The sequence below is a fragment of the Trifolium pratense genome, linkage group LG2 (assembly GCF_020283565.1).
Source record: "Trifolium pratense cultivar HEN17-A07 linkage group LG2, ARS_RC_1.1, whole genome shotgun sequence".
Taxonomy (NCBI): Eukaryota; Viridiplantae; Streptophyta; class Magnoliopsida; order Fabales; family Fabaceae; genus Trifolium; species Trifolium pratense.
Genome location: NC_060060.1, coordinates 53,348,422 through 53,374,634, shown reverse-complemented (window position 1 = coordinate 53,374,634; position 26,213 = coordinate 53,348,422). Strand labels below are relative to the sequence as shown.

The window sequence follows — 26,213 nt, the reverse complement described above, 5'->3', positions numbered from 1 at the left end:
TTAAAAAACTGTTTGATGCTAGTAGAAAAAAATAAATATTCCAATTACGGTATAAAAACTATTGTGAAAATTGTCATGAATGCCTTGACCGATCATAATTGGATCGAAAACTTTTTCATAGGCTATTTCACAATGAAAAAGTACCATTTGATATTTTTCTTCCGAATTCAATTCTAGCATTCTGTGATCAACATGACCAAGACACTTGAAATGAAAACACTATAATTGGTACAATTACCTCTGACACAGATAAGTTTATATTTAGGAAGTATCTGATTTCAAGCTTGATCTATACAATTCCTCATCTTGAATCACGGAAGGAATACACCACGTACCAAGAGGGTGCTCCGATGCCTTTCCACCTGCAAAATTCGGTTTGTGAACAATTTAGGTTCTAATTATACTACTGCAATGCTTTAACTAGCTCTAGCAAACTACCTTCTTCAGTGGCTTCGGCGCATCTCTTCTGGTAGCTCACAGACAGCTTTGGATCAAGTAGTTCCAGTAAACTTTTGTACTTACTTTCAGCCTCCGTAATGCACTTTGCCTGGAATTGAAAAGTTGACATAATAATATCTATCACAAAGATACCACATTAACATATACTCCCTCCGGTCCTTTTTATAAGGAACAATTTGAAAAAATCACATAGACCAAGGAATCCCATTTAACATAATTATTTTCATTTAATACTCTTATAAAATTAAATTTATTCCATATATACCCTTATTTAATTACTCTTTATTCAACTAATTTACTTATTTTTAAATTCTCTCTCATAATAAATAAGGGCATAAGTGAAATTGAACATTTAAAACATTTGAAAATTGGTCAAAGTTTCTTATAAAAATGACCAAATTTTTTGCCCTAAGTGTTCCTTATAAATAGGACCGGAGGGAGTATTATATAGTTACTATATTTTGACCAATTCTAATAGAGGAATAAACAAAGTGATCCATATAGGAAAATAAGCAATATTTTCCTATTGTGCAAAACGTTAGCAAACATTAGACTATAAAATTTTCCTTCTTTCTCAGGATAGGTGAGAAATGCCAAAGACCTCTCTAACAAGAATATTGTTATCGCACTTTTCAATATCTATATGATGGGTGGGTCATGTTATGTGTAATACAAAGAAGTAAAATATTGTTTTTATTTGGGCTTTTAGTTCAACAATCCAATAAGAATAGATGAAAGCTGAAAAATGTTGGCGTCTATAACAATTCGACTATAGATGAATAAATAAAAGTAGATATGATTTTATGAGATGTGTTCTTGCACACTGGTCTCACTAAATCATTTGGCCCATTCAATAGTGGGAGGCTAGCATGGAAAATCACCTAATATAGTAAGAGTGATTTGAAAAGAGAGCCCTTAATAGTGTATTGCTATCACTTTCACTTCTGATTTTAATAAAAGATAGATATTGATCTTCCCACTAATAAAAATTAGCATGGTTCAATTGATACATTTGAAATCGTCACCAGAAATACCAGCTAACAGATTTCAAGAGAGCATGATATATTCTATAAGCAAGCAGCACACATGTATATTAGATACACCACTTGTAACCAGTTTAACATACCAACATAGCAGGGGCAGTTGAAGCTCCATATATTCTGATAAACATGCGCAAAACGTTGAAATTATTTTCTAAAACATCATCCTGCATGACGGCTTTTAGTCAAATTAAGATTCAGACAACATTTTGACAGCTGGTGGTTACAAAATTTGGACTATTGTACTCACCTCGTAGTCATACCTGCAAAATTATCACAACCAAACAATTATATTGTATAAAATTACAAAAACTGAAATATGCTACAGTAAGACTGAAATCTTTTTTTTTTGGTACAAAAGACTGAAATCTATATATGTTTGTTTAGATACAGAAATGAAACGTGAACAGAAAAGAAGCAACAACAAAATTAAGGACGAGTTTTATTTTAATTGAATTGAGGACAAGTTTTGTTTTAATTGAAGTGTATGGGAAGCAACTTTCAAAAGTTACCAGACAAAGAAATGATGTCCAACAACTGTATATAAAAAAGTGTGATTCCAATAAACTTTCTTGTATTTTTAATTTTTTTTAAATGAGAAATGTTAGTTGTTATTTTGTTAGTGGAGGAGTCGAACCCATGACCTTCATATCACTCCAACCTCCATGTTTCACCTCCAAACCACCAAGCTACCTTATCACTCCACTATAATCTTTCTTGTATCGGATGTTGGAATTATCTTTGTAATACAAATTAATTTTATATATTTATTATTGTCACTTTGGTAAACGTCTTTATTACTCCAAGAGTAGAAAGGATACCTTACAAGATAAAAGAACGAAAAACATCAGTAATTGTTATAATGCAACCATTTGTTTCTTCTTTTGGCAAATATAGCGCAACCATTTATTTACTTCTATATGTATTCATTGAATTAAAAAAGAAACAGAAAAGTTGTTTAATAAATAATTTCTGATGAATTTACCAACACCTAAGCTTTGAAATATTATTAAAAAAAGGTACCATTAGAAACAACTTAAAAATTCTACCCAAGTATGAATTCATGTATGAGATATCATGGTATTAAGCAGCAACTGAAACAAATACTACTTACAGATCATCAGAAACTTCCACTAAGAACTCTGAAATTGAAAGAAACTCCATATGCAACTCATCAGCCTTCAAAACAGATTTAGAAGAACAGAATTATCCTAATGGCATTATTTAGCTAATAATTTTTATGTCACTTTATGCAGAAATTTATGTTTCCAGTATTTGTTTTGCAAATTATTCATTGTACCTTTGCCCCTTGCAGTTGATAGAGAAGAAGATTCAGCACTCGGTAATCAAAAGACTTTAAATGAATAGCCTTCATCACATCATCAATAAGAATCTGAGTAGCAAATTAGTTTGTAGATATTAAACAGGGAACTTTGAGAAGGATTCCACTCTATACATACATTCTTCGAAGAGAATGAAAACGGTACATGAATTATGTATACCTCATCTTCATTTATCAGTGCATGACAGAGCTTTCTTTCAAGAGCCCAGTACTCTTCCCCATGTCTAAGTTCTTCTGTTATCCTTAGCACAATAGGCAAAAAGAACCAAATTAAGCTCAACCTGACTTACTCCCAAGAAAAGTGTGGTAATGAATTCAGAATAGTACCTTTCTGTCAAAAGACCCCTTTGTTCGAAAATAGTCACAAGTGGTCCAAATGGGTCAGTCGAGAAGCAAGAAACCAAATCTTGAGTTGCTTTCTACATAAAAATTAAAATTATATAAGTTAAAATTTATTATTTCAAAAATTAAGATTTGAATTGCCACGGTAAATGCAATCAATCACCTCATCTTTCCTTTTTGGTGTTTGCAGTAAATTCTCATTCATTTTATCCAGCTGCGTCGTAACAACTATTGTCAGCAATTTGCATATTTCATACCTACTGATAAAATATATGTATTGAATTCTAGAATAGTAACACTAAAATTATGAACAATTTTTTTCTTAAAAGATATGCTTCTAAGCGGAAAAACAACCCACTGCACCATCTTCTATCACCAACATGAATCATTGAGTAAAGAATCTCACTTCGACAAACTGCAAGGTCAAGTAATCACACTCTGAAACATTGAAGCAAGTGCATAGAAATGTGAGTGTCTTGGTGGAAAGACAGTGATTGTGATTTGTAAGGCTGTGAATGGTAGTGATGACTAAGAAGTTTCGGTGCTTTCACTGAAAAATGTGAGGCGTCTTAGACTTTTCTAAGATTAGTATTTTTGCACAAATAATTTGTAACTAAAGAGGGGTCAGTGCTTCCAGCACCTAGGGCAAACATCAATCGCCAGAAAACACTGTTCAGAGATGACAATTGGAGTTACTTTGGCAGGAATATTGGTCCTTATACAGGCTAAGCTTAAGAAACAAATAGTCATCTAAGCCTATACCCATTGTCATTATTACTTTTCCATTCAAAAGATATATCTTGACTACTAACAACATATTACCACTGCATATTCATCATCTCATTGCTAAAATGATGTTAGTCCTTATAAGTGATGTCATATTAAGTGTCTTTTTACAAAGATCAATTAGTCTCATAACTTTCCTTCTATCTAGCTTGAAGTACTGATAGGACACGATCTCGATTAAACATTAGGACAAATATAGAGCAGAAAAACAATTGTTGTTATATTGATAATCCAATAGAATCAAGTGATTCTACGGCTGAAGTACACTATAAGATTGAATGATAAAAATGCAGAAAATATAAAGATAAGCTAGGTAATTCGAGACACCTAGAATCTCCCAAGTAGAGTGACTACTAAAATCAATCCATAAAAAAACAATAGCAGGGAACATTCTTCTATTTAATCAATCAGATACAGATCTATTTTCTCTTCCCTCGCCGAATAAGGAAACATTCCTATAATGGTATGATTAGCTGTATCCTTCTGCCCAAGTTTCCTTTTATAAAATCTGTCATAACTATCAATACCTCCCCCTTCAAAATTCTCCTTGTCCTCAAGGAGGAATCCTGAGAACTCTTTGTGCACTTCAATTACATGCTCCCATGAATTCTGAAAGGTATGTAGTCTCCTCCCTTTTACCAAAACCTCAACCTTCATTTGTTCATTCTTTCTAATGTCCAAGGCCTCCTCAAGCTCCTTATCTAGTCACCAAATTTCTGGCAAACCTTCCGGCAGTGACTGAGAATCTGCTATATGCCTAATTAAGCAAAGCATATATTGAAAGAGAATTTTTCCAATAACATTCACAAACAACTTTAGCCATAAAAGCATAGATTTCCCTGGGTCCCATGGTATTATCCTCACTGATGAATTTAGTTCCACCATTTTTTCATTGGCTAAATGACACAACCTTTCTAAATAACAAGCACCGAGATTCCAGGTAAACATTAAGAATGTCGCCATAAATTTGTCACTTGTAGTGGATTTCACGAACATGGCCTGAACAGCTAGCAAAAAGTCAAGGAATTTGAGCACAAACTTATCCTTCCAAGTTATGATTGAAGCTAGTGACCTTGGTACCTCCTTTAAAGCCATGACTTGGGCATTGTTCATTGAAGATTTCAATATTGAACTGGATATTTTCATAAATTTCTGGAGAGAACTCTGATTGCAAAAGTTGACCCATTCTTGGAATTCAAAGGTAGTGATCAACATGTCCCCTAACACTCCAATTATCTTTGAGAACTTATAGTTTTCATGCTTTGAGATCCTTGAAATATAACAATGAACAAGTACATATGCAATGCAAGAAGGCCACTGATCTATTCTATGCTCACTTCCAAAAATTGGTTCCTTCCCATCGCAACATTGAAGGGAACAATCAACAATATCTCTCCTTGTTGACTCAATGGCATCACTAATCATTTTTGACTCCCTGGTTGCTAATTTAGTCTTTGATTGAACAAATTGCAGTTCATAAGAGAGACTAAACATGAATATTTTCAAATGAACAATAGTTGTCGCACCAATACAGACATCAAAGAACAACGCACCTGTCCACCGCAACCGCCTGAAGCTTAAGAAACGCCTAAGCATTATAGCAGTATTCCACAAGTATTCACCTTGTAAAATAGTAGTTGAAATTGAAAACCACACCTGGTCCCCAGGGTCCCACTGTTGAGAACTTGTTGAGTCAGCTTCAAGCAACCGAATCTGCAGCACAACTTCACTCGCACTGCCTCTAAGTGACAACCTGTAGTTCCTCTCTTTCAAATCCACTGTAGCTCGGACATGATCAATCATAGGGTCAGCTGGGAAAATTAAAACCTCCCTTGAAGCATCCAATGGATCAAATGTTGTGACTCCTATAATACCCAGTAGCAAGACAAAGACATAAGCTATAAGCTTGTCCAGCAACACAAGAAAATCACTTTCTATATTCTCCATATGACAATTCATTGTATGAAATGATAAGGGTACTGATACTGGTTCTTCTTTCATATACCTTCCATTCAAAACAAGAATTATAAATAGATTATCATCAAAATGGATAGTGAGCATCACCGTGTATTCACACATTCTCTCAGCATAGTAAGAATTCCCATGTAATTTTCCCCCACCTTGCAACACCGAAAAATCACCATTTGATGACAAAAGATGAGTCAAAAATGTCAAACACCAAGTCATACATGCACACAACCTTTTCTCTTCGTTCTCAAAGACTTTCCCACATACCCCTTGTTGTGCAAACCCACTAGTTAATAAGAGCAGCCTGTGTGTGACTTGTATTTTTTGAGAACTTGGGTTAATCAACAAATTAACCTTATCCTGGGCCTGCTTCAGTGGTTCTAATCCAGCCCTTGAATCGGTGGCCAGTGACTCCGACTGTGGTGGTAGCTTGGAAAACAACCCTTTCCCATCACCATAATTTTCCGGATCTGGCGGTTTAGGTAGCGGAACTCGCCGTGGAAGAATCATCACAGATTGGTTGGAATCCGATGATTCTGGCTTTAGTAGTTGTGTGTGCGCTACCGACGCTTGAATGATTTGGAATTTTCCGGCCATCGCAAGCAAATCGCCCACCGGAGGTTTGGGTGGCGGGACTCGTCGTACTAGTGTTGTTGTAGGTCGATCGGAATCCCACAATTCTGAAGGGTTTGATTCTGGTGAAGGTGGATCAAGTGATTTTGGCTTGGGAAATACCTTGGCAAGTGAACCCGGCGTTTTATCGGTCACACTCGTGTGATTCTCTGTGACACACTCTCATGTGCTCTGCCATTACCTTCACTGCAGTTTCAGATGCCTTCACTGCTATTTCAGGCTGATACTCAGATTTGTTGAGGTGAGTTTCTTCCTTGACGTCGTAGAATCTATCGTTACCACCATCAATTTGCGGTGGTTGAGGTGAGTCCCACGACCACGAATTATTATCGCTCCATTCCTCCTCTTCGTGATAGTATTGCACTCTTCCCCGTGGTCGCCGCCGCCGACGGTTACGGCGATCCCGTTCCTCTCGAATGAGCTCGCGAATCTGCTCCACCGTGACTGGTGGTCGTGATTGTTGTTCTAACACCATCTGACGAAGCTGCTCAACTGCAACTTCAGCCTTGCTCATCCTCTGTTCTAACGCATCAACACGTTTCTCTATTCGATGATTGGATTTTGGATTGTAACCGAGGCTCTGATACCAATTGATAGGACACGATCTCGATTAAACATTAGGACAAATATAGAGCAGAAAAACAATTGTTGTTATATTGATAATCCAATAGAATCAAGTGATTCTACGGCTGAAGTACACTATAAGATTGAATGATAAAAATGCAGAAAATATAAAGATAAGCTAGGTAATTCGAGACACCTAGAATCTCCCAAGTAGAGTGACTACTAAAATCAATCCATAAAAAAACAATGGCAGGGAACATTCTTCTATTTAATCAATCAGATACAGATCTATTTTCTCTTCCCTCGCCGAATAAGGAAACATTCCTATAATGGTATGATTAGCTGTATCCTTCTGCCCAAGTTTCCTTTTATAAAATCTGTCATAACTATCAAGTACTGTATCTATTTTTGCCTTCTAGAGACAAATACAGTAGAACCAATTTTAGGAACCCAATACTTTTGAACAAAAAAATAAATAATTGCCCCTTGAATAAATAAAAGGGTCAACAACCTGAATGACTCAAGTCTATTCTGTACCTGATAAATATAGCTCTCTGTGAATGAAAGTATAGGTAAGACTTTGAAGATCGACTGCGGCTTGCTTACATCCAATCCATGAAACATAAAATATGATCTGCACTGAAAAAAGGTTCACATCAATATTGGAATCATGAAGCAAGTTTGCATAGCTAGGCACATTTGTTAAATTGTATCAAGCCTTCTACCAAACTACTCTTGTTGTAAGTTTTCTGTAGAAAGAAGCAAGCAAATGGCACTTTATTTATCTATTAATCAATATGATAAATAAGGCTGTAGACCATGTATTCTTTGCATACCCATCAAGTTTCTTTATGGGTTCCATGATTTCTAAATTGCTTTCTTTAATTAGTGACTAAGTATCCCCATCATCATAGTGGCAATAGACATAGTAACTATTGGATTGAAGGTGGTCAAGTAAATCCCCCTCCTACAGAGAGACAACTGTGGGATTCTAACCTCTACATTTGCAAGTAAAATTTGTTTGGGGACACAGCCCACGTCCACTTTGACCAACCATAGTTAGGCTGTTACAGACTCACAGCAACAATATGCAACTACTAGCACATTTTCCAAATTAATCGCTGAGTGATGAGCATTTTAGCAGCAGCATACCATGAATCCATGATCATATCATAGAAATTACTCTTGGAATATATACTTACAAAATCCTCAAGGGTAGAATTTGCCTTTTGCATGGAATCCAGCCCAATCATCGCTATGTTTTCATTATAACTTTGCAACATATTATTTTCTTTCATCTGACTGCAACTACGCAATGCATTTCCAACAAGATTTTGTTCAAAACCTAAGGAAAGTGAAAATTCAAGAAAGTTCCGAAAATTCATCATATTAAAAACAAGCAACAAAACATAAGAATGAAAACAATGAATAGTATTATATAATTTATAAATGTTGATATGTTCAATGGTAAAGACAGCAGTAGGCGGCATTTGATTCCAGCTGCCCACCATGAACATATTTTCAATACACCTTGGGACAATTTTTTTTTTCCTTTTGTGCCCTAAAAAAATACTTTTAAAATCAGGAATAGCTACCTAGTACATATGCATGCTAGGTGTTGGAAGTTGATTGGAAAATATACATGCTAGTATGCTACAGTAGCACCGAAAACTGATCCCCCGCCACATATAGTTAAAAAATTGTTGCACCATCCTTCCAGTTCAAGGAAGTTAGGAGAGATAAAAAAGAAAAGTACTACTATATGTTAGCAAAATAGAGCAGGATAAAGCCACCAATAGTTACATCTATTTGACCTAAGGATATGTTGGAATGACGGAAAAAGGGAAAAACAAGACTCAGAGTGTATTACTTTCAAAATATGTGAAAATATTATCAGAAAAGTGAGTTTGAGAATGTATAATTTTCATGTTTGATACAAGTTCTAAAAAAATTCCAAGGTATTATTGATCTTCAGGAATGGATTTTATCCTTATGCTAAGGGGTGGAAATCTTACATTCTCATAGTATTCAAAGTTATTTTGAAACTTATTCCAAAACAAAAAAAAAAAGGTTATTTTGAAACTCAACCATTTATAACTACATGTTCTCTATTTTATAACCAAATAAATTCTAAACACGTTTCTAAGAACATTAAGTAAATACCAAATATGGGGGGTTGGGTAGCTCAATTGGTTTGAGCTAAGGGTTAAAAGAGTTGGAGGTCTAGCATTCAAAACCGGCTGAAGGAGTAAATACTAATATAACAACTAATTACTAACTTCGCCCTTTTTTTTTAAAAAAAAAAAAAGTAGTTACCAAATACAGTTGTGAAATCTGTTGAGATTGCAAATACACTTGCAAACATCATTCTTGAGAAGATGTTCCCAAGAATAAGATCCTATACATTCGAACAAATACCCTTTTATTTGTATTTATTTTCAAATGATTAATTTTACATGGTAGCCCCAATGTGTCGAAATATCATGATTGGGTCGACCAGACCAGGCCAAGTTACATCAATGCCAAAGTTCCTCCTTCTAATGTAAGCTTTTTATATAGGCAAATGTTAGTGGTTAGTATGCCACGTTAATAATCAGAGTTTGAACTTTGGTCCTCGTTCTCAAACTCCCTCACGTGTCCAAGCTCAACCAACCACTTCTCCACACCAATTCATTTCAACATCAAAGCATACATTAAAACGATTCTAAATGTTCACTTAAGTGCTTAACTATTAATCCTACTTGAATATTGTTTTTCGATCTCATCTTTTGAGCACAAGCAAAATAACAAAATCCTTGAAATGAGCAGCAACAGAATATTGAATTCATGCAAAAACAATAAACAAACCTAAATTAACAAGCGGCTACTATATCACAAATGAAATTACCACTATTCTCTTGTTCTGTAACAATGTGTTGATGCGCATCCTCAACAAACGGAGAAGAAAGCTGAAAGAAAAAAAAAAACTCGAATCAATTTTCAAAAGCTATAATCAAAACAGTAAGAAAATACATTGAGGGAGTGGAGAAATTACGAACCCTAGGTATGAGCTCAGAAATCAAGCAGCATTTGTCGTCGATGGCGAGTTCTCCGCACGGTTCTAACAGAAAGAACATGAAATTAGCGAGGAAACGGTTACAGTTGTGATCGGAGTTTGAAACTGAAACTCCTCGTGAATCCATGAATTGTACCATCCTCTGTACTTTCTCCAGTTTCCGTAGCTCTTCCATTCTTGTTTTGTTTACACTTCCACTACCGCCTCCGCCACCACGTTTGTCAATTAAGCTGATTTTTCTTGGCCCGTATGCAAAAAATGTACTACTGGTTCGGTTTTTTTTCTAAAAAAAATAAATGAAAAAAGTTTTTTTTTTTTCCTTCTGAAAACAGCTATATGCAAGTAGGGATGGCAACGGGCGCTCATGGGTGCGGGTTTGACACTTACCAAACCCACACCCGAAATCATCACCCAAACCCAAATCCAAACCCAAAGACTGTTCGGGTGGCAAAACAACACTCACGCCCACACCCATTGGGTTCGGGTTTTTTCCACCCAAACCCAAACCCACAACATATTTAAAAATAATTTGCAAATTTAAGAAATTAAATTCCAACATAAACTTTGAATTAAATTACAACTAAAATTAAGTTCTTCCAAAGAAATTCAAACATAAACTTTCAAGAAATTACAACATATAATTTCAAGAAATTAAATTACAACTAAAATTTAAGGTCTTCCAAGGAAATTGAGGGAGACTATGGGGGTAATTAGGTAATTATAAAATATTTCGGGTGGGTGTATGGGTTTCGGGTGTGGGTTTGACTGATACCAAACCCACACCCATATTATCGGGTGTCACCCGAACCCAAACCCAGTCAAATCGGGTTTCGCCCGTTGACTTGGGTTTGGGTTCGGGTGGGTCTCTCGGGTTTGGGTTTTTTTGCCATCCCTATATGCAAGTTCACACGTTCAAATTCAAAAGGTTGTTATAAGTTTCTTACGAGTACCACATATAAATTCACTCATGCGGCTTGTTCTTATTCGTTGATGAGCGCATACGTTCAATTTATGAAAAGGCACCTTACCATAAAAAAAGCAAGTACTTTTTGTAAAAAATGTTTACTTTCTTTAGTAAAAGAAAGTTGATTATGAAATCTAGCGACTAGGCTATACAACAAAATATTGATTATGAAATATTATTTTTTATTTGTAATTATAAAATTATTTGATGAATTCTATTTCTTGGAGTTATGAGTAAACAATTATTTTGGTTTCTGCAAATGTCATTTGCTGTCATAATAATTTTTAAATTATCAAAAATTATTTTTAAGTCCTTGAATCGAACATTGTTAGTTAATGATATCCCTGATTTTGGCCTCCCTACTTTTACATGCTCGGATTTAGCCCCTGAGGTTTACCTTCATTTGCGTTTTGTGGTCCTCATGATAATTTTTGACCCATTTTGAGATGACCATAAGTTCAACGAATTTGTCGACTTCTTCAAACAGATTGAGAAGTTAGAATTAAACACTTTAATCATGAAGCTAACAAGTGTGCAAATGTATCAACAATTTTGGGATGTGATTTGGGTGCTCGTTTTGATTTTTATGAGTGATGTCTATCTCTTGTTAGTAGTTGTTATTTCTTGAGCCCCTATGTCTATGCCATTTTTGTTGCGGTAGAAAATCCGAAAATTTCTCATCCCACTACCCACTTTCTCACCACACCCCTGGAAATTTCATTTTTGTCCTTGGTCAAAAAATTCGGAACGCGTTTTCCGAATTTTTTTAGTTCAAATTTGGAAAAAATTCGGAAAACACATTCCGAAGTTGTTTTTTAAGGCAAAAAAAATTCGGAAAACGCGTTCCAAATTTGTTGACCAAGGGCAAAAATGGAATTTTCAAGGGTGTGGTGAGAAAGTGGGTAGGTGAGATGAGAAATTTTCAGAAAATCCTCCAACAAAAATGGAGCCCAACTACAAAGCCAAAAACGTAACCCAACTCATCGAAGACTGCGAAAGCTCTCGACCTAGACATCGACAGACACATAAGCTTGCAACAAAGACGATACAATGCGGCTAACAAGGACGGGGTGGGTCAATTCAAATTGAACCTTGCGAGAAATACAATGAAAATTCAAAAGAGCCATGAATAGATCGGAAGAAGAAGAATAAGCCATGATGGTGAGAAGAAATAGATGAGAAGGAAATGAACCGACAATTTACATTTTATTTATATTTATTTTTTTGAAAAAAATAAATTGTTTTTCATAAAGCTATACTACCTCTTAACCGGTAAGGAATAAAATAAATGAGACGACTTGCACAACTATAATTTGAGTGTGTTAAGAGAGTGTTACTTATAAAAACGACCAAAGGAAAAGAAGACATAGTTTATCTACGTATAATATTTTGAAATAAAAAAAATGATTTTTATGAAATAGAGGGAGAAATTAATTATTCCCGTGAGTTTCAGTTGGTAGAAAAATCATAGTATTTTGAGGGAGTCGCATATCATATCCGGGTCACTATTTTTGTGACGGAGGGAGTATTTTCTAGCTATTGAAAGAAAGAAAAAAAAGAGGGAGTAATTAATTTTTGGCTTAATTAGTCTATTGGTCCCTTAAAGACATTTTAGGTTTCACAATGATCCCTTAAAAGAAAAAAGATCCAGATTGATCCCTTAAAGAAAAAAAAGACCCGGATAGGTCCCTTAAAGACACATATGTTTGTCACATTGGTCATTTCCGTTAAATTTTAACTTCAAATATAACAAAAAATTCCAATGGTTAAAATTTTAAAAATTAATAAGTTTTTGGTGGACCACTTACACTTAATGACATCAACAATTCAGTCAACTAAAACTAACATTTTTTGTAAAAATTTGACGGAAAGGAGCAATTGAAAAACGAATGTGTCTTTAAGGGAACAATATAGACATTTTTTTTAGAGACCATTATTAAACCTAAAATATCTTTAAGGACCAAAAGACTAATTAAGCCTTAATTTTTTAAAAAAATTTCTTCCATTTTCAACCTTCTAGGGACCCCCACGACCAATAATTCCCCGCAACATGTCAGAAATCTTTTTGACATTAACACCGCAAGCTCAGCTTTCAAAAATAAAAATAAAATCAAAACCCGCTAATTAATCAATCAACCATCCATCGTAAAAATATAAATAAATCAATCAAAAAGCAAGAAAAAGAGAAAGAAGCAACCAAAGCAGTGTTTTCAATGGCGAGTTCAGGTTACGGTGATGCAAACCAGAAGATAGACTATGTCTTCAAAGTAGTTCTAATCGGTGATTCCGCCGTCGGTAAATCTCAGATTCTAGCTCGTTTTGCTAGAAACGACTTCAGTTTGGACTCTAAAGCCACCATCGGTGTTGAGTTTCAAACTCGCACTTTGGTTATTCAACATAAGAGTGTTAAAGCTCAGATCTGGGATACTGCTGGCCAAGAACGGTTCTCTTCAAAACTATACTCATTTTTTTCTATACGCTATTTAGTTTTGCTACGTGAGATTGATTTTCACTGTTTGTTATATGTGCATGTTTTTCTGTTAGGTTTTTGTGTATTTGAATTGAATTTGCTTTTGTATACGTTTTGATAATGGACAAGGATTTTTTTGTCATTTTTTAGATCGAGTTTAATGTTTGGTGTGAATTTTATTTATCAGTTTTAAATGGTCAAATCAAGTTCAACTTTATTGTTTTGAATCGCCGTGATTTTGCGAGTTTAGCTTTTGAAAAATCACGCTGAGTTGCCGTGATTGTGACATACCACTATGATACCAAACATAGACTTTATAGTTTAATTTTTCCATGTAATTAATCTTTTTTCATACTTCAGTGCGACTGCATTTGACGCATCCTTGAATCAGTTTGACTGATGTCAACTCAAGGTCAAACCTAAAACCTAAGTATCGTTATGGTTAATAATGTTGGTGTTTCTTGTTTTTGCCTAGGGTTTATCTGGGTTTAGGGTTTATCTTGGTGTTTCAAGTAGAAATATATGTTGTGCCATATTATAGCTGCATGCCTTTTTATTGGCATATTAGAACTTCCCTCGTAAGTAAATAGTCTTTTTGAAATTTCATAGTAGATATAGTATTCTAATAGAGTTTTGATAACATGTTAGTTACCTTAAATCATTTGGAACTAGTAATAGAACCCTTAGTAATGATAACATGACTTACTCGCTGTCCTCCATCACTAACAGTACCGGTTCCATGTTGAATGCATACTGCCTGACTTAACAATAACATAGATGACCTATTTTGACTGATTTCAAATCTCCAAATTAGTGAACTGAAATAACAAGGAGTGTGCCACATTCCAATTCCAAATGTGATGTAATTGTCATGTGAGAAATGCTAGCAACACACTCTACTATATATCATTGGCCGGATTTGAAATAGTCAACACACTTGTATCGTAAAAATTGATTAGGTTTTTCTATTTTTAATGTGGTGAATTTTAAAAAATTAGATAGGCCATAAAATAAGGTGTCGAAAAGTGTGTCAGTTGTGTTGCTAGTATTCCTCTTGCAATATTTGCGTTACTTCAATTTTACCTTCTGTATTTATTTGATGGACTCCGGTGTGGTTGGATATTTGTTGCTTTCCTCCTTTGAGAATCTATCTATTATTAATTCTTAAAAGTTTCATATTAAATGTCACTGTTATATATGTTAGAAGTACACGTAACTTGTAGCTGTTGGCTCTCGACTCTCATTGGAATTTCATTCATTGTATATAATGAATCTTGGTTATCCAAACCAAATTCCCTATCTACCACATATCTCAAATCAGCGTCATCATCTCTTGGTTGAGCGCTTTTTACTACTTCTTAAGTTCTGTATAACTTCAATTCTATTTCACACATGAAAGTTTATCCAATTAGGTTATGATATGCCCATACCCGCGTGGCGAAGATGCTTCGACAAGCCTATTCTCTCTCTTTTTTTTTTTGGATACAGACAAGCCTATTCTCTTTATCATTTAAATTTGTGTTGTAAACTGTCAGAAATTAGGTCTGTGAATGTAAATCCAGCATATGTTCTCTGTTAAAACCCATATCTGCTATTAATGGTTATGGTGCTTAATTGCTTATTTTTATTTGCTTAGTAGTGTAATATGATTTCATACTCTACAAGAATTAATGAAATGATAGTTGATAGGCCTAGGAAGACATTCATAGGAACTAGCTTTGGAAGTTGGGGCAAATAGAAAGAAAAATGGGAAGTTTTCTTTAGCGACAAAGAGAAGGAATCAAAATGGTATGTTTGCTTAAACAGAAAGTAAGAAGAATAGGAATAGAAAGCAGCATGTTTTAGTATAACTCCTCCCAGAAACTCGGAGCTAGTGAGATTGTAGGCTCATGAAAGAAGAAGAAAACAGTGTAGAATGAGTGTCTCTTTCAAATCCCATGAATAAATAAGAGTTACCTTCCTTTCTCTCTAAAACCCAACTACCACAGAAATTGAATCCCCTATTATTCTCTCCCACGTCTTTTAACCTTCCTCTGCCAATTCTGTAGGATTTCTATCTGGTCTGCTGTTAACTAGTAGGAGTTCTATTTAGAGTTCATTCCTTTGCTATTAACTGTAGGAGTAATAATTGGAGTTCATTCCTTTGGATACTGTTCATATGATAAATATTTCCAAAACCCAGCTATTACAGCTGAGACTATCTTTGTCTCGGGAATGCTGGTTTAGTTTTAAACTCGTTCTTTTCATCTGCTGAGTTTTGTAATATTTTTTCTTGGATTTGCTTATAACTTTATCATTTTTGGTAAGATTATTTCTGATAATTTCATCATAGCATCAATAGTTAAATTACAAGCATATCAAATATTGGTTGCAGTTTTCCCTGATATATATATAAATGGTTTAACCTGCAGATATAGGGCTGTTACAAGTGCATACTACAGGGGTGCTGTTGGGGCAATGTTGGTTTATGACATTACCAAACGTCCGAGCTTTGATCACATACCTAGATGGTTAGAAGAATTGCGTAACCATGCTGATAAAAATATAGTCATCATTCTTATAGGAAACAAAAGTGATCTTGAGGACCAGCGTGCTGTACCCACCGAGGATGCTAAAGAATTTGCTGAGAAAGAAGGTTTATTTTTCTTAGAGACCTCCGCACTGGAATCAACTAACGTTGAGACAGCCTTCATGACTGTTTTGACAGAAATATTTAACGTTGTCAACAAGAAGAACCTGGCTGCTGATGAGAATCAGGGAAATGGCAACTCGGCATCTCTATCTGGCAAGAAGATTATTGTTCCTGGTCCTGCACAAGAAATCCCTGCTAAGAGTAGCATGTGTTGTCAGTAATTCTGAGTTCGTTTATGATTTACTAGATTTCATGGTTCTATGTTCCTATCACCAATTTTTAATGGTTTGGTACATTTCCCATGTATATTGGCATCATTCAAAATTTATTTTGCTCGACTAGTTGATTTAGAACCTGCAGATTGAGGTGATTACAAATTGCTTATTACAGTCCCTACGAATTTCATAGGTGATCTGGTTCGAAATTTGAACACTGTTTGATTGAAAATATTGTCATGCCAAATATCTATATATAGAGCTTGGTTATTGCGGTGGCCCTATCCTATATACTTACTATGTTGCATGGCTGAACTTGTAGACGCAGTTCATTGAAATTCCTGGTTCAAGTCAATATTATTATTACCTAGAAAACTTGCCACCTAGTGCGCAATGCAAGGCAAAGCATGATTTCTACAGTTTTAATAAATAAATAAAAATACTTTGTCAAAATAAATAAATAAATAAAAATACAATGAAGTAGAATATATATATATTTATTTTTTTTCCAAATAGTTTAGGGATGTCCATGGATCGGTAGCGGGGAGTATTTTTTTCATTCCCTTTCTCATCATAAAATATGTTTACCATTCCCATCCACATTTCCTATCTCCGGTGGTATTTTTAGTTTTTTAGCCATCTTTATCCTTGCGGATCCCACAATTTTGGCGGGAATCCATCATCATTAAAGAAAGTATATAATTTCTATTATTTTTAATGTTGTAAAACAAATAAATTAAAGTTTAATCACAAAACAGAAAAAAAAAAAAAAAAAAAAACAAAAAACTAATACATTATCGGGACGAGCTTTGTAATAACAATAAACATCATACATAAACAAAATCTTCTTAATCCAAATAGAACAGGTTGAGATTCTATCCCCATCCTCAAACACCTTTGGGGTGGGGACTTTCTCCCCCATTCCTGCCATAAAAACTTTCCCCATAGGACCTTCACTTAGAGTCATGTTTGAACATATATTTTTATTTTCATATTTTATATGCATAATTTAACATATTAAATAAACAAAAAAGATCACATTATTTTAATATATTTATTAATTTGATAACAAGTTTAGAAAAAGCTATATTTGTGTGTTTAAAATAAGGATAAAAAAAAAATTAAAATTTTGTTATTCAATCCATTCAATTCACTATCCAAACAATGGAATAGGAAATTTGTTCCATTCCATTGCAAAATATCCAAACAGTGAAATGAAATATTTATTTCATTCCGCTTCATTTCATTCCACCCTACTCTATTCAACTCCGCTCAATCCAAACGGAATCTATCAAATCGTCTACATATTAGAGGGATTGATTTCAATATAAACAATTTTTTCATAGATTAAAATAAAACATCGACCAAAAGTAAAAGAGATATATTGTAAGGATCGAAAACAAAATATTTAATAGAAACCAAAAGCAAAAAAACATATTTTTATTGGTCCAAAAACTTTTTTTTTGACAGGAACCAAAAACATTTAATAATTGTTAAATATATTCAGTGATTATTTTTTTATAAAAAATAGTTTAATTATCTCGCAGAAAGTGTGCTAAGACTTGATGATGAGTAATGCCCAATCCATTATATCACTGATACTGATACATGTTCAATGTTGATGAACTTTCATAAGCCATCCAATATTGTTATCCATATAATAATACAAAATTGAAGCAGTTTGTTAGCTTTGCTATGAAGAACAGGGAGTACAAAAGAAAGGTTAAGAGCCATTACTTAAAAAAAATGCTCGTGTAGGAATGAGCCATGGCTACTTATGATTTAACTATTTGCTTGAAGTCTTGCATGATTACGACTACTAAGCACAACCAATAAAAAATATAAATGCAAAATGAATTTTGATGTCTGGTTGGTTGTGCCCGATAAATAAAATTTCTCCGGCTTTTAACATCAAGCAGCTTCCACGTCTTGGCTGTTACCGTTTGACTCCTGTTCTACATCTTCAGCGTTATTAGATGGCTTCTCCTCCTGCTTGGAGGATCCCTTTTCTGTTACCTTGTTTGGACGCATTAAAAGCCTTTCAAGCAGTTCTTGGCATTCTATTGAGGTAACCATCACGGTCAAACTTGCGCCACCCTTCCAGCATACAATGGCTATTGATGATTCATTCACTTGGAAGGCCTCTGCGGTTTTGTTCCCTGTAGAAAAGTGAGTGTACTGTGGTCAAGTAAACAGTCAAATCGATTGGCATATGCTCTTTGCATCAAGATGGTAAATACCTTCACCCAGAACGACCACGCAACAGCCTGGCATTAAGTTCGCTGCCTTTTCACCAAATTTAGCATCGACAAAATCTGCAAATTTTATATTTTTATACTGGAGAAGATGCTTGAAATCTATAGGAGATGCGCTTAGGATCTGTTTGGTGATGTGAGGGAGGATAAGGGGTAATCCTTCAGAAGTGATTCGGAAAGCACATTCTACAGATCTACCTTCACGCGACTTTTGTCTTTCCTATATGATAAGAGCAAATATATTTCACTTGGTTATTTACAAGAAATAATAGAATATTAAAGAAAGAATTTCTCACTGACAGTGAAGGACCGACCAATAAAAAAAAGTCTAAACAAACTATTTAGACATTATACATTATACTGCAATACATAATCAGTGCTAATTATCATGCCAAAATGAAATCACACATAACAGTATTGATTACAATCATATCCAGTACAATTCAACATGTTTCGAATTGAGGAGAGGAAAACAGAAATCAAAGCAGTTGACTACATAAAGTCATGGGTGCTAACTGCTAACTTCTTGAATACCCAAGTGTTGAAAAGTGTATATAGATAGTACTTTAGCTAATAAAAGACAGTTCAAATTATTTCTGTAATTAGATTGCTAGACCTACCATCCTTACCCTATGTAAGTTTTTCCTGCCTTTACCTTTAAAGGTAATTATTCTTTATTGCATTGGATTTATTTAAATTTTAAACTAAGGAGCCTGCATGTACATCGAGTAATTATAATGATAACAAAAGCAGAAAGTGATAATCGGAAAAAATGTTATACTTACAAATATTTTCAAGCCAACACATGTTATTTTAAGTTGCTGCCCAACTGAGAAGTTCAACTCTAGAACATTCTTGACTGACTTGGAGATGTAGTAAAGTCTTTTTACATTACTTGTATCACTGTTTCTTGTTACAAGGTGACCATCTAATGGGAACTGCTCGTCAATACCATAGAATGCCCTTATACTCTTAATAATTGCTTCATCTTTGAAGAAGACAACAGGGTCAACGCCCCTCCATTTGCCTTGTATCTGAAGCTTTCTTTTGCTTGGAGTGACATTTGCTATGTTATCTACATTGCGGGGTTCCTGGGCTTCCTTGGAATCACTTTCTTCATCTATAACAGGACTCAATTTAGAATCTGCAGTGTTGGGCTCATTTTTATTATCCTCGGAATCTTGTTCACAAACTTCTTCGTGTGTAATTTCTGAGGGATTAATCTGCAATGCTTGTACATCCTCATTACCACGGTTCACTGATTCTAAATGTTGATTATCAACTTCTTTTCTAGTTTTTACCACAATTGCTACAAAACAGGAAATAAACATATACAAAACGTTACAAGTGACAGCTTGAATATTCTCAATATTCATCCAAATTCTTTGGCTATCTTTATCTGGATTTGAGAGATAGAAAGACAACATGAATCGTATAAGAAATTACCTGGCAGGGGAGATTGTTTTTGCAATACAGCTATAAAGAAGGCTCCAGAGTTCTGATCATGGGGCAGTAACCGCATGCATCGCTCTAGTGGAAAATCAGAAACTTCCTCAGCAAACTCATGCATTACAGGATTCTCCACTGTTTCAACACCATCTTCAGAATGTCCGTTAACATCACAATTACCGTTACAGTCAATATCTCGATAGCTTCCACCATTTGGAAACATGCTGGGAAGAACTACACTTCTACGAACCTTGGGAACCTCTTTACAGGAAACCAAGGACTCACCCTTGTCACACACCTGCATCACCAAAGCCACACCTTCAAATGTGTTTAAATGCATAGAGCAGTATGTTAAATTCAATCCTTTCTAGCCTGATGGATTTGGAGAATATGAGCTTTTTTACATACATAATTTAACATCTGCTGCTGGAAAAGCAAGTTCAAGTTGAATAAAAACATACAAATTTCTATTCAGAAAGTTTGAAACTCAATGTTTTCCTATAAACATGAACTTAGGAATAACTGAATGGACATCCAAATGATACAAATGAAAAAAATGAACCATGGCACATTTTAAAAAATAAGCTAATCAGAAACGTAACAGTCCAAGTCCACACAATCGGCAATGAATAACATCTTTCACTGATTAGACAACCTATCAACTAAGCAGTGGCAAGAGTTGTAAGAGATAACTGTCAGGCTGAGCTAGCCAGCTAGGTTTTCAATATTCAAAAGTTGATTATATCCAGAGGGGGAAAGCAGAGGAAACATGTACAGCCTCAATTACACAACTTTACTTCTAAAGAATTCCAGTTTGACACATGCTCAGTTTTTCAAGTAGTACCTTCAAAACACTACAACTGAATGCAATAAATGGTCACATAAAACACAAACCTTCCATCTTTTAAGACCTGGCCGACGAATAAGTTGGGGAAGCTCACTGCTGACATCAACAAGTTCAACAGACCCTTCACACCTCCGCAAAAGCTGTAATTGATTAGAAAAAAAGGTGAGAGGGAATCAATTAAGCTTAGCACCTCACTGTAGGCACAAGGCAGGATAAGATAGATGCAACTTTCAAGTAGCGAATGATGAACTGGTCAAGCTAGCTCCAGGACTCTATTATTCCATCAGTTAGTTTCCATTAGTTAAACAACACATTGCTATCAAATACTCCTATTCCCTAATATTCCTAAACATGGAATTTTGTGGGGAAGAGGGGACAGCACTGCATGAATGGAAGCAACGGATTCAACTAATAAAGCATGAGTTATTTACTACTTGATCTTATGAAGAAAAAAACACACTTCATTTACAAAGCTCCCAACTGACAGACTACTTAGCATGGCTGGAACCAGAAATAATTACAGAGCATTTATGGCTGATTACCTCTGCAACAACAGCTTCATTTTCAATAGGATTCATCGAGCAGGTTGAATAAACCATTTTCCCACCAACTTTAAGTATAGATAGGCCTGATAAAATCAAAATAGCATTGGAGTTTGTCAAAATCATCGTACAAGACAACTCTTACTAACCTTAGTTCATACATACACATATATAGACGATAAATATCATATTTTTAGCTTAGTAGGCCAGTACTACCTTTGAAAATCTTAGAACCAAGGCCACAAGAGGAAGTAAGTTTTCGCAAAAAAATATACTTGGTGTAAGGAATACTTTGCTTCAAAATGACTTCCCTTCCCAATAATAGGTGTATTTTTTTTTTGGTATTCAATAATAGGTTTTTTTTTTTTATTTTACCCATAGAGATCCGAATGGAAAATAAGCATATCTTAATAACATATACAGTTTCCTTACCCAATAAACCAAAACATAATTATGATTGACGCACCCAATTTGTCTTGCACCCATTACGTCTTAAAAGCAAAATCAAATAAAGCCTAAAAAAGCATGCCCTAAAAACAGGTTGACATCAATCGAAACATACCTCTCATGGCAACTGAAATTTGTAGGTTGTGAAGCCCATTTCCCGTTCCTGTGTTCCTGCATACAAGCAAACTTAATCGAAGCAACAAAAGGACTATCGTGTCTGAAAAAAAAACACGAAAAGGGAGAGAATAAAAAGGATAAGGTGTTGGAATGAAAAAAAAACTACCATCTCCTCCAGAGATCAGGTGCCTTGCGGAGGGTACCATCACCACTGCATGGCACGTCACACAGAACACGATCAAATAGCAGTTGGGAAGTACGCTGATCTGGACCCATTATATCACAATCCGTTTTCAAATAACATGTTGGGAAGTGCTGAGCTTCATGGTTGGTGACAATTAGGTTTGCTGTGCACATTCGTTTTATTTGGTGGATGAGAAGATTACATCTTTGTACATCTAGATCATTTGCTATAACCTTATTATTAAACAATGACTAATCAATAAATTATGCAAATGAAGCTTGATGAGCACAGGTCATAGTCAGAAAACTACTTGGTCTGGAAAATCAAATGTAATAGAGAATAACACAATGTACTTGTAAAGACACAAACCATTCCACCGGGGAGGGATCCTGCTTTAGTTGATCGGTGTAAAATCTCAAGCAATTGGAATGTTTTTGAACCTGGTGCAGCACACACTGAATAGAAGAAAAATAAAAGAAAAATAGTTAGAAACACTGAAATTAACATAACAAATAAAACGGATAGAACAAAGCTGGTAAAAATGACAAAAATATTGGTGCAGCATAAGTTGCTTACTATCAAGTACAATATGATTTGACTGTACATCTAAGAACAGAGGAGGCACCTGCATTGCAAACAAAACATTTGTGTGCACAAATTAAATTCATGAAAGGTAAGTGCCTAATTTAAACTAGATGTACCAAATGGTCTGGTTAACAGAAAAGAAAGTCATTCTATATGGTCACAACATGCGATAGTTGCTAAACTGGCTCACCATGCTGACAGCTTCCTGTCTCGTAATATTTCCAATTTCATTTTCTAGCTTTAAGAATTCATGAAACCTGAGATGTTAACAAAATAAGGAGCAAAAAATGGCATATTAGTTAGAAGAACAAACTTATGTGTATAAAATATTTCAACTGACATAATCATGCATTCTGAATTTTTTTTAAGAAATAACTAAATGTGATCCGCATGTCCTGCAAGATTCACAGGGATAATAATCAAATGTTAAGAACTACTCCCTCCGTCCCAAAATATAAGCAAAAATGAGTCAAAGAAACTTGATGTACTTGGTTAAAGATTTGGACCAAATACATTTACTTTTGTTGACCAACTTTTGTTTAATATTTTGGGATGGAGGGAGTACATCTACTGTATGTCAACAGCGGCTGCAGCGCCGCCAATAGTGGTCAAATAGCAGTCACTACAGTGAAACTTTTGCAAAATTCTGAATTGGTCATTTCACCCTTAACTAGCCGTTTTCACCCTCAACTTATAGTCACTCCTTTTTTTGGACATTTTGGTCATTTCACCCCAAAATTCTGAATGACAACAAAATAGGTTCCTCGGGTCTTGTCATTTGTTCTTTGATATCTTTCTGGTTGCCATCCCCACCTTGGATATAGTGATTCCAGTAAAGAATCACTTCTATCTATTTCAAATGTTTAGGTGAGTTATTTTAAGGCTTGGAGGCTTGAATATCGGTAACAGTGAAGTTTGACTATTTATTAGTTATCAATATGGCTTTAATGTTGCACCCTTGTGTATTCTTCTAATATTTAGCTATTATGTGTATGGTATAACTTTTTCTGCATTGTTTCCCTAAACTTTGATGTAGCGGTCATAATGCTACTTGCTATGCTGCTATTGCCACCTTGACTGCATATATATCCAATTCACACCATGCACTCAGAAAATCATCATAAATAATAACTTATTTACCTCTTAAGTGCTTGATTCTTCCTGAGCTGCATACGGGAAAAATTAGAATGCCAAGCAAAATTGTCCGGATACCATGGCAAAGGCTTAATAGCATCCTCCTCATCCCCTTCATCAACCTATATGCAACAAGTCAGGATCCAAGCAGAGACTTTAAGCAAACAAAAAAAAATGCAATGTGATTATTAATACAACATTGATATTTATGACCTACCATGGACTGAAGATCGGGTGCAAAGTCATTTTCCAGCTGGGATCGAATATCGGCATGAAAAAGGCTACTGAAATTGCAAAACAAAAAAAAAAATGAAAGTGAGCCGTGCACCAAACAATTTGGATGAACTAATCTGCATTCGAAATTAAAAATATACATAATTAAAGAGATGAGATGTTTCAAACTATGAAGAAAAATATAATAATTAATAATAATATTTTTGTAAGAGGCTCTCAGTATCTAGAAGTCAAATTAGATCTTTGGGTTATTGGAAAAAACCCAAGTCCCACATAGAATAAAGATAGAGCCTGAAATGAGTATATAAAGAGTGGTACGGCCTCTCACCTTACAAGCCGGTTTTGTAAGGATGAGTTAGGCCCAATATAAAAACCTAACATAGTATCATAACTTGAATCTAAGACTTTACTTAAGGACACTTTACTTCTCATTACCCAGATCAATAAATTATAGATGTAAATCAAGGGGCCATCAATTCCGTTAATTTGATATTTATATTTATGATGGACTAAGTTCAGGCAATAGTATTTAGGAAGAGCTTACTTAAGCTTATCTTATGACAAACAGTTTGAAAGAGCTTATGAAAATAACTTAGTTGTACACATGAGGTGTTTTCAACTTATATTCATAAGCATTCCATGATAGTTTATGTGGAGATTTCCTTCATTTCCTCTTTGATTGTAAAAACAACTTATACAATAAGTGCTTGTTGAATAATCACTTCCTAACCAAACACCCTTTAAGATAGATTATACAGATTTTAGTTACAGTTTCTGTTATGTGTAAGGGTTCCCAAAATTGAAGATGCGATAGATTGATAATTGCAAATTAATTATTGAATTAAAAGTAAAATTAATTGATGAGAACCCAATTAGAATTGGTGTTAGTACAAAAGAATCATTAAGGAAAAGATAGAAGAAGATTAAGTCTAAGACTTAACCATTACTCTACAAGAGAGTACCAAAGGGAGAAAGGAGAGACTTCATCAATTTTCATCATACCCACGATTGATCCTCATTTCCTATTTATGCACAACCCAAAGTTTTTTGATTTAAGGATCACCAGCCACATGTCCATTTACCTCAACCAATTATGTTATGGCAAGTGTATTTCTTTATATGCTATTTTGAATCATAACATTATGCTGGTGTATGATACCTCTCCCGGTTGTTAACTTGTTACCATTTTTTATTTTTTTAGTGAACCCTCTGGTTCCCCGGGAAAGGGCCTGGTAATCCAGGGTTTGGCCGATCGGTGAGGAAAGTCTAACTAAGAATTGTTCCCACCACGAATTGAACTCAGGGTTTTCTCAATGATTCGTCCTAGTGGAGCTCATTAATTACTTGGTGAGCATTCTGTTGTACTTGTTTCTGCTATATAGTTACATCAGTTAGTTAGTTAGTTAGAGCAGTTATGCTAGTGCATATTATTTAGGATAAAGTCTCAAGTCTCTTACATCAGGAAGGATTACATAGAAATTGATTATTTTTCACTTACAATCATTATTATGTATTTTAATTTTGAAATTCCGTTACAGTTTGTTAACTGATTTTCATTCTATTGAAGTTAGTTAGTAGATACTAAACAGTTGAACTATTGAACTATTTGATACAAGATCCAAGTCAAGTAGAAAATTCTAGAGAGAGAGAGAGAAACCTGGAATTGATTCTAAATGCTGCAGGTAACGGAGTTCTTAGAAGTTGCATGAATGAATCCCATTCTTCCGGTGACACGATGTTTTGGTCCTTGTAATAGTGATCGAAATCAGCGTTTTGAATATCAAAAAGATTTGTGGGAGAAGGAAGTGATTCTGGACGTGGTGGCTTCCAAACGTTCTCTCTGTTTTGCTGGAAATGCTTTCTCTGTGTGCGGCTCTTCCCTCCTCTGCCTCGCCCCATTTCAGTTTCAGACTGCTGTTTGCATTTGCAACACCGCCGGCAACATAACT

At 34.9% G+C, this 26,213-nt stretch overlaps 3 protein-coding genes across 5 annotated transcripts; 1 reads left to right on the top strand and 2 right to left on the bottom strand.

Moving 5' to 3' along the window:
• Positions 1–19: 19 nt before the first annotated feature.
• On the bottom strand, positions 20–10,478 carry LOC123908057. 3 transcript variants are annotated; one of them, XM_045958562.1, is made up of 13 exons: positions 10,173–10,478; positions 10,022–10,082; positions 8,337–8,479; positions 7,672–7,773; positions 3,347–3,397; positions 3,169–3,260; positions 3,002–3,083; positions 2,800–2,892; positions 2,614–2,678; positions 1,750–1,762; positions 1,586–1,666; positions 439–547; positions 20–362 (listed from the first exon to the last, which is right to left on the bottom strand). In XM_045958562.1, the coding sequence occupies exons 1-13, from the start codon at positions 10,362–10,364 to the stop codon at positions 262–264; spliced, it is 1,185 nt and encodes a 394-aa protein (XP_045814518.1). In that variant the 5' UTR covers positions 10,365–10,478; the 3' UTR covers positions 20–261. The 3 variants fall into 3 exon arrangements, with proteins under 3 accessions (XP_045814518.1, XP_045814519.1, XP_045814520.1); XM_045958563.1 differs by lacking the exon at positions 10,173–10,478 and having other exon boundaries at positions 9,982–10,067; XM_045958564.1 differs by lacking the exons at positions 8,337–8,479; positions 10,022–10,082; positions 10,173–10,478 and adding an exon at positions 7,971–8,024 and having other exon boundaries at positions 7,672–7,768.
• A 2,754-nt stretch (positions 10,479–13,232) lies between these two features.
• On the top strand, positions 13,233–16,702 carry LOC123908059 (ras-related protein Rab11A-like). The gene is made up of 2 exons (XM_045958565.1): positions 13,233–13,596; positions 16,035–16,702. Exons 1-2 carry the CDS (start codon positions 13,367–13,369, stop codon positions 16,474–16,476), a joined length of 672 nt encoding a protein of 223 aa, XP_045814521.1. The 5' UTR covers positions 13,233–13,366; the 3' UTR covers positions 16,477–16,702.
• Positions 16,703–18,038: 1,336 nt separating this feature from the next.
• LOC123908167 (RNA cytosine-C(5)-methyltransferase NSUN2-like) lies at positions 18,039–26,213 on the bottom strand. The gene is made up of 14 exons (XM_045958713.1): positions 25,922–26,213; positions 24,248–24,314; positions 24,037–24,152; positions 23,087–23,153; positions 22,888–22,936; positions 22,681–22,766; positions 22,294–22,544; positions 22,126–22,181; positions 21,564–21,649; positions 21,069–21,161; positions 20,172–20,472; positions 19,511–20,034; positions 18,711–18,945; positions 18,039–18,629 (listed from the first exon to the last, which is right to left on the bottom strand). Exons 1-14 carry the CDS (start codon positions 26,161–26,163, stop codon positions 18,382–18,384), a joined length of 2,421 nt encoding a protein of 806 aa, XP_045814669.1. The 5' UTR covers positions 26,164–26,213; the 3' UTR covers positions 18,039–18,381.